We start from the raw sequence: 9,060 nt of genomic DNA, 5'->3' as shown, positions 1-9,060 counted from the left end.
TCAACAATGCAGTCACCAAACCAACCCAATCCCCTTCTGTTCTATTCCTTGGCGTAGACGTCTGGCGCGACTCTTAGCGTGTACGGGGGCGTACGAACTTCGCTCTCCGAGCTCCCCCGTGCTTCTAATACTACGACTCTTACTACAGTCCCATACTCCCACAGTCGCGCTCCCTTTAACTCTCCCTCCACGCGACTTTTACCCCTCCCCCTAACTCGCCTCCCCTACCGCGCCGTCCCTCTGCGTTTCCCTCCCCTCCACCCCCGAATATATCCTCCCCCTCCCCCTTTTCCATCGCCCGCTCTCGTCCCTCGCACGCCTTTCGCCCGGCGCAGTTTTTTCCGAAGCCCCGAATGGCCCGGAGGAGCAGGAGGAGCGGTGATCCAGCGATGCTGCCGCGCCGCCCCGGAGTCGACCGCTCCTCGTGCCGGAGTCGACGCTGCCGGCGTCCCGGACTCTCATCCACGAAGCCAAGCCTCTGGCGGCGTGCAATAAACTTTTCTCCCCCACGGAGGAAGTGATTGCTGAGTCGAACTTCTCCGCGGGAACGACAACGAAGAGAAAGGGGGTTGCGTACCTTTCGGCGGCCTGATAAAGAGAGGGTTTTTTTTATCGCCGCGTGACTGTGTAGGGTGATAGGCCTGAGAATGTTCTGTCGGTGACAAGATTTCCTGTTCCAGAACAAGTAACTGATTGTGTGAAGATAACTGAGGTGGAATTTCAGAAATAGTGGTTACATGCTGCGAAGACTCTTCTGTTCATTCTGTTGACTACGAGGTTTTTGGGTATCTCCCAAAATGTATGATACCGTTACAGGAAGGCAGTTTTACTAGCAGCAGTAAAATTCTCCTTTGGTCCTGGGTTACTATCTAATCGTTTAAAACATTACTTTCTTCCTGGCGTCTTCCGAGTTGTCAAGTGCCGGTGAATTACGGTGGTTTACCGAGAATGATGTCTTTGAGGCTATGGGTTTCCCGCTACACGTTTTATCCTATGAATAGGAGACAGTTTCTGTGAAAATTCCACCGGAAACTACGGTAGTGAAGTTTATTTTTTACTTGGACCACCCCTCGTTCCTGGTTCGGTTCGTGTGGCCAGGCATTAGTGGCTTACTCCAAGAGTGTTTTGAAAGAGATGATATTATGCCTGTGGTTTAAGTCTTCGTGAAAACTCCCAGCTGAATCCCCTCCCGCAGAATATATTCGCCGACTTTTTGGCAACGTTTCAGCCGGCTTGGCCGCCAACTGGCCTTGGAGCGGGTGTTTATAGCGGAGACGGTCGCGCGAAGCATCATCCACTCGGCGTCGGACGACCCTTGGGCCGCCGCCGGCGTTGTTTCGGCGGGGCAGGACAGGGTCGCTGGGACGGCCGGGTCCAGGTGATGGCGTCGGAAGACCAGGAGGCCGACGATGAGGAAGAGGAGGATCTCGGATAGTCTTTGACCATCCCGTCTCTCTTCCTCTCGCGGGTTTTTCCTCTCGGCCTTTAACCGGCTCCCTACGTTTCCGTACCACATCAATGACTGGTGCTATCGGTCAAGGCGATAGACGAGAGAAATATATATATGTATTAATATAGAAAAAATATATATAAGAATATATAATGTACATATCTATGAGAAGTGAAATCAGGGTAAGCGGGAGCGAACGCTGTTATTAACGTTGAATTGGAAAGAAAATAAAAGTTCCTGCCCCAAAATTGCGTAGGTGTTGCGTGATATTTTATCCTCTTTACCCTTCCGTTTGGTGCAAGTGCAAAGGGGATTGTGCATCGAGTGCTCTACTGGCCGTGTATAGGTGTACTCACGGAAACTCCTTGCCTTCTTGGGAATATAACTCGCGCGTGTGAGCACAATCGTGACTGCCGTGACGCTGGTGTGTGAATCCGGCGGTGTTTGTGCACCGCGTGCAGTTGTTGTTGTTGGTGGTGGTTCTCCTTGGTTTTGGTATCACGTGGTGGGTGCTCGCCGGTGGCGGGCCGCACGTTTCTTTTTCCGGGGGAGAGGGTGTCCCTTCTCCCCCGCTATCTCCTTTCCCTCTCGCACGTGCGATGTCGGGAGAGTTGAGCGCCGAGCAGCTGCAGCAGCTGTACCTGTGCAGCCTCCTACTCGGGCGGAAACGGTGAGTCCTCTCACTATGTGTGTGTCTATCTTTCCTCCCGCGGTTTTTCCGACAAGTGCTCCTCCACTGTGTTCGCTCTTCAAATCAAAAAAGGATTATTAAACGTTCTCTACCGATGCTTAATGCTTACTGCACCGTATCAAAATGTATGTTTATGCCAAGTTATCTCGATTCCCTGCCTCAAAATTAAAAAAAATAGTACTCCAATTTACTTTTTAATTCAGGTCAATCGCAATTTTCCCCGGAACTACAAACGACTTTCATAAATGCTTACTTGACTATTTGTTTTTTTATATATAAACGGCTGGTGTCCTAACACCCCCTGCCACACGTCTTTTTAGGTGGCTTACAGGATAGTATGCAGATGGATTTATTCCCAAAAACATTGTCTTTAAAATATATATCCTGAACAGTCAGAGCCTTCGATAGCAGAGAAAAAATTTCTTGTTAAAAATTTTCGAATTTTACTCTTAGACGACAACAGTCTGTGTTTATGATTAACAACAAGCAAAGTAAGAGAAGAGGTTAATAGACGTCAAAAAGTTACTCTTCATTTTTTTAGATTTTTTCCATTAACCTTGTTAACATTTAGCTTATTTAACTTTCGGTATTGATAAAAATATTTCGTGAAGAGGATTTAAAGTACATCGTTGTATTAAGACCAGGGAAATGATAGATAGTACCACCTCACTATAAAATTCTTCAACCCAACATATTTTGAAGGAGGAAATTTTGCAAATTTTGTTCTTGATTTATACCGCTTCGCATGCTTCGATGGAAACCGGAAGTATTCGGAAGTAGAACAATTATCTGGTTCGCGAAACTTTCTGGTTCTGCACAGTATAAGAACCATGTTGATTCCAACTGCTGGTGGCTTTTCGAGAGATACGCTGGTTTGTGAGTAGGTTGAATATAGTGATCCACGTTGTTTATCCAATACCTCCTCCTCTTCATTCCGTATTTTTCTCTCAGCTGCTTCTTCTGTTTTTATATCCAAACTCTCTCCTCTCTTTCTTCCCTGTTGCTACGAGATCGCTTTTGGCGTTGTGTGCGTAGATGTGTGACGACGTGATGGGAACTCAAAAACAGGATGGAGAAATGGAGAAACCAGGATATCCAGCCGCCTCGATAAACTCATTTTTTTGTGTGCGGATGGTGCCTCTTTTTCTCCCTCAAAACCGATATTTTTTTCATTTTTAGACAATATGCAAGCCATCGTTGCCGCGTAAATATACGGTGAAACATCTGGGATCTACGGCTCGGTTTCATTTCACGATCGACTGTAAATGGGATCCTCATTGAAGGCCTTGAGTGCTCAACCTGTACAGATGTCCTTGGGAAATGAATTTTCCGGGTTCGCTTGTGGTTTTTTCGTTAGTAGAATTGATTCTGGTTCACATGTACCTCGGAACCTAGGGAAGTATTGAAGTTTTGTATATTCTAATTTACTTTCCGAGTTACACCACACCATTCCGATCTATCGTCCTCGTTATATTTTTAAATATTTGATGGATGTATTTTAAATTCTTGAATCCACTAAATTTTTTTATGCTCGATTTAGTTTTTTTTACCGTATCACGGAATTAGCGTTGATATTTTTTATGTCTCTGTTTTTTTTAAGTAGTCTTATTTATGAAACTTCATTTTGCGAAGAATTAGTCCTAATGCAATTCAAATTATTACCTGAACCTGTCGGTATTATTCTAACACATTAGTTTAAGGGCTTCCGGAATTTTTATCTTCGTGAAATCACTGTCGCTGTACACATTTTCCTGATCAGTTGTGATAAGGAATGTGACCTGTGCTGTCTGTTTCGTAATTTCTTCCATCTCCCTGAGTAACAGGATTATATTTTATTTATCTCAGTTACCACGGAAACAACACAATGAGGCCATTACATAACGAGTTTCAAAAATTAATATAGAACATCATACACATCCTATCCAGGTGGGACTCGAACCCGCGGCCGTCGGCATGATATGCGAGGACTTTCCTCGCATATCATACCGAATACTGAGGCCGATTTATTTTCTGTCTTCTCCACTCCTTTTCGTACCTCACCTACCCATCCTTCTTTTAACCCATTCTAACCCAGAGCTACTTCTGGGGAAAATCAGATTCCAAGATTTCTCTTTTGAAAAAATATTTCGTCAATAAAAATTATAATACTAAATAATACGTAGTTTAGATATTTCCTAAATATAGTTCAAAATTTATATATTTTTGATGTTGCTTAGAAGCAACATTGGGTTATAATGGGTTAATCTGAGGTCTCTCTTATCTTCCTTCTTTCAGTAAGCGAACTGGGTGAATCACTTTAGCATTCCCGTGTTTCCTTGAGGTCTCAATGCTTTTCACGTCCGCGGGCTGTAGAATAAATGAAGATAGAAATTAATCATTCGCATATACATAGCTTTAAAGCTGTCTTTAGTCTGCCAACGCGAGTCCAGTAGGCCCTAAGAAAATTGGCAGTTGTTTATGGAGATGATTAAAAATGTTGATAGAGCTACCCACTTCAGGTTTTAAATTTATTTCCCTTGAAGCCTAATATGTCTCTTTTGTAAGCTTACCCGTATATTTATTTTTTTCAATTATTTTAGAGTTAAAAGCTACTTGCGATCCGTATTATAGTGGCATAATTTTTTTCAATGCTCAGAGAATTAGACTCAAAGAGTGCGTTGCTTTTCGTGTACCAGATGAATGGGCCTCAGACTAAGTGCTTTGAGAGCTGACATCGGTTTTGTCTTATCGGAATTCTCCTTTTGGTGCCCAGTTTTGTTGTTATGTGGATTTCTTTTTGCATAGCTTTAATTTCGTCCTTTGAACTACCTCCTCAAATGAAACTTTTTGATCCTATGCAACCTGCCAGCTGTCCTTTCCCAGTATATCAACATTTCTTTACTATACGGACTTCTCTTCCATTTTTATGTGTAGTTTTCCATTTTTTTACCCTAATAGATGAATTCGCTTCATAAATATCTTTCGTTAATCACTAAAAGAGTTTTTATGAGGTCCTCTCTCCGTAATTACTATTTTTCGAATAAAGTGGACATGACCATCCTAAAGTTTAATCTTCTTTTATATCGGTGAAATCATTACATCAGAATGATTGTTTTACTCAAAGTGCATTAATTTCATTCCCTCAAAGGATAACAGTGATCATATTCCATAAGTGATCTCTTTGAGAAAAAAAATCAGGCCATCTCCCTTGTCGTCGCTGATGGTCGATTCAATTCGATTAATGGTATTATCTCATTTACATTGCCGTCAACTTTTCACATAAAGTGGACATCGTTTATCCTCTTTTAGGAATGCTGCGATCATTTTTCCAAATCAATACTTTCCTTCTCACTCCTCGCTACGCTATCAAAATGCATCGTTTCCTTTTCGCGAGAGTTGAATTTTATCCCTTAATCACCCGATCGGACTCGTTCCGCCGCTATTGTATCTCGTTTAGGCACGCTGCAATTGGGGTGGAAAAATCATTGGAGGGCCCCCCCGCCGTCATTAGCGCAAGGTTAATGCTGAAGAGGGGTCGACCTATTTCCCCGTAATGAGCACCAACAATCGATGGCGTCGTCGGTTTGTGAAAGACGTCCGCGAAAAATAATCTCCTTGCGTACCGCGCTTGATCTCATGTTTTTTTTACGATTCGATGCTTCCCTCTCGTAATGAGGTGACATGCGTTCCGTATTGAGTTTTTGCTCATTCTTTGTTGTGAAACAAAAATCACTCTGATTGCTAGGTCATAGACCTATGAGATTAATTTATGTGGCCTGTTGGCCTTCCAAAACCACTTTTTTGATGCGTTGTAGTGGTTTTAAGAGTTTAAAAAAAATATTTTTTGTCAATAATCACTGGTCTGTTTTGTTAGCATTCTTAAACGCACTTTTTTATATACTACGGTGGGTTTAAGACCATATTTCTGCTTTTTTCAATACCTGCAATATATAACTTATTTATTTCTAAATGCTAACTTTCCTTGCAATTGTGGAAAATTAATGGCCTGAATATATGTCCCAAGCGTACATTGCTGTGTGAAAAGCCATTGATAGGTGCACAAAAACGGATCTTCTCCATATTTTCTTCATATTTTCTCAGAGAGTCAGAGAACATTTGAAAATCAAATGGGTAACGTGTATCTCCCAGGCTGTACTATAACTCATGTGCCCGACGTATCGTAACCCGTGGGACATTGTTAATTAATCGTTAGGGCTCATATTTTGAGAAAAATCGCTTGTTAAAATGTTCCCGGAATCAGCATTAATTTTATAGCGTCTCCCTGATCCTCTGCAAACTCTCCTCAGTGTTCTCTAAATTAGATCTCATGGGAAATATACAGCCAAAAAAGTCCTAAGGTTATAGGCCTCAAAGAATTATTGACATTATTTACGTATAAATGCATTCATTCTGATATACTGTGGTCATATTTTTGATTAATGCATGAAATAAAAGAGGGAAATTTCCCCAAACCGTAGATTTCATAGTATCACCAGTAGTAACGCTTAGGTAATAGCATAATTTCATGTTACTCCAGGGAAATCCATTCGTAGTAAATTTTTTCATATCGAATTGCATTTTAAGTACATACAAAAGATCATAGTAGTTTAAATCTTTGTGGTCTTTTGGCTGATCACAACGTTTCTCGACCGAAAGTGAGCAGCATCCTTCGGGAAACGTTTGGGCCACCGGAACATTGACGCGGCGACATTGCCCAATTTTTTTTAACTATGACGAGCTCCAGCAGAAGTTTTTACGAAGAGTAGTACATATCGTATTTCTCAATATTTTGCTTTACGCTGGCGAAAGAAAGTTAGATTGAACTCAATGTATACCTGGGAGCGTTTGAATGCGTTGTATTTCGTTTATTTGTCATTTCCCCTGTTTTACGTCGAAATAAAGAGATTGTATGGTTTAGAGCTCACGGATAGATCGCATTTCCAAACATATCGTCCTGACCCTATGCCCTCCTCACAGTCTCGAAACTCTTCTCAGCCTTTTTATGTTTAACTAACCCCTCCTCAATTTTCCCCCCTTTCTCTCTCTTTTTAGCGTCCACTTCCGGCGTACGTCTTTAAGTCCCGCTTTGTTTCCCCTCTCAACTACTTCCCGAAGCGTGTGCGCTATTTCTGGGATCTCGGGAGAGCCGCTAAACAGATGGAGACCGCGATCCCCATCGCGTGCTTAAGCGATTAAAAAACTCGCTCCCCCCTCGCGTGGCTCTTGTCGAGTGCACGTGGGTTCCACGGCCCGATCGAGTTGGTTAGGCATGTCATTTAAACGTGGGCTCGCCGTCAGCCCTCAATACATGTTGTCTGAAAAAGATCCAACACAAAATTTATTTCTATTTTACATAAACGATTTTAATTTTTCCTAGTGAATACTTCGGACGAATATTTCTCGGGTTCTCAGCCAGGTTAATGCTTTTTCATAAGCCGATGTTTCGGAAGACGACTTGTCTCCCGAAACGTCGGCTCATATAATAGCATTAACCTAGCTGAGAATCCGAGAAATATTCGTCAGGACTATTTTACATAGATTTAATTTGTGTATAATTTTATTTCGAAATTTCTCGGCTCAAAGATTCTTTTAAGGAGAAAATTTTCATCGCGCTATAGAAGTCGGCAATTTATCATGTTAGTGTCAATAATATTCTTTGTCTCTCTTTGGACTGCGAGGAACTGTATCTGTGCCGCATTAGCTAGAAATTTCAATAGTTATAATGTACCTGATGTATTAAAAAACGATATAACAATATTAAATATCATTGAAGTAGTTTTAAAAGCCTGTCGCGGTTGAGAAAATTACATACAGTTATGAATTCACTTCTCGCTTTAGATATAACATCTATGTTAGCATTTTCGTGGAAAAAATTAACTGTCATATTTTATTATTTTGTGAGCTTAACTATCAAATGATCATGAAAAGATTATTGGCGTAATATTTTTTTAATGAAATAGCCCATTGCTTCAGGGATTAAAAAACCCTCTCTTTCGACGTTTCTCTCCCCTTTGCGTGCCTCTTGTCGAGCGCACGTGGGTTCCACGGCCCGATCGAGTTGGTTAGGCATGTCATTTAAGCTTGGGCACGCCGTTTGCCTTCTCGGGGAGGCGTCCGAATGTCTGCATCGGGAACGAGGGTAGGGAGGCTTTGGGAATGAAATGTGGTGAAACGGCCGCGTTCAGGCAAGCGAGAAATTTCTGGGAGGGCTATGGATTTCTTGTGGACGATGGGGACATCGCATTTAGTGTGGTTCGGAATTGTCAGTTATATGCATTTATTTGCATTAAAGCGAAAAAAAAACTAGCAGACCTTTTGCGTTGGATTAGTTTACAAAGGGTTAAAGAATTAAGTGCTACGAGAATTAAGAACAACTTAAAAATACGCATTTAATACAATCAGATATCACGTAACGTATATGACCGCTTCGTCCGCTCTTTTTGTAATGCAGGGAGGGAAGGAAAAAGTTGAGACGGATTTAAAGAGGAAGTTTTCTGATGGCGGTTGTAAATGGCGAAATTGATGTTGTTATATAAACAGAAGGAGCTTTGATGGAATTGTAGGTAGGAGACGATAGGCAAGAGATCTCCGAGTCTCAGGCGGTGAGGTAGATGGAAAATAGTATGCTTAACTATTTCCTCCGAGACTTATCAACTTTGATGCAGTCATTATTTTAATCCATGCCTATATTTAATGTTTATCATATAACATTTTTGTTATCATATTTTGCAATCATAAGGGATCTGGTGCAGAAGGACTTAATCCTTGAACTTCATGAAATACAAAGAAAATCAGTGCGATCAATCAAAAACTGCTACGGGCGTGCAGGCAGCGCTACTTAGATGTTGGTGGAGGCTTCCGCGGAATGGTGCAGTAAGCACAGCTTTGCTTCCGGGATTTCCTCCGCGTAGATTTATCTGCGTGACGACAGTTTAGTTGG

General features: G+C 41.9%; 1 protein-coding gene across 1 annotated transcript in view; it reads left to right on the top strand.

Annotated features, from left to right (window-relative positions):
• The first annotated feature begins 340 nt into the window (after positions 1–340).
• LOC124164862 (homer protein homolog 2) overlaps positions 341–9,060 on the top strand; it is a 307,527-nt gene continuing 298,807 nt past the window's right edge. The window contains exon 1 of the mRNA XM_046542071.1: positions 341–2,120. Coding sequence (XP_046398027.1) covers positions 2,050–2,120 — 71 coding nt within the window. The 5' untranslated portion in view covers positions 341–2,049. The remainder of the gene's footprint in view (positions 2,121–9,060) is intronic.

Source organism: Ischnura elegans, chromosome 9 (genome assembly GCF_921293095.1).
Source record: "Ischnura elegans chromosome 9, ioIscEleg1.1, whole genome shotgun sequence".
Lineage (NCBI taxonomy): Eukaryota > Metazoa > Arthropoda > Insecta > Odonata > Coenagrionidae > Ischnura > Ischnura elegans.
Note: the sequence above shows the minus strand (reverse complement) of the source record. Positions and strands in the feature narration are given on the sequence as shown.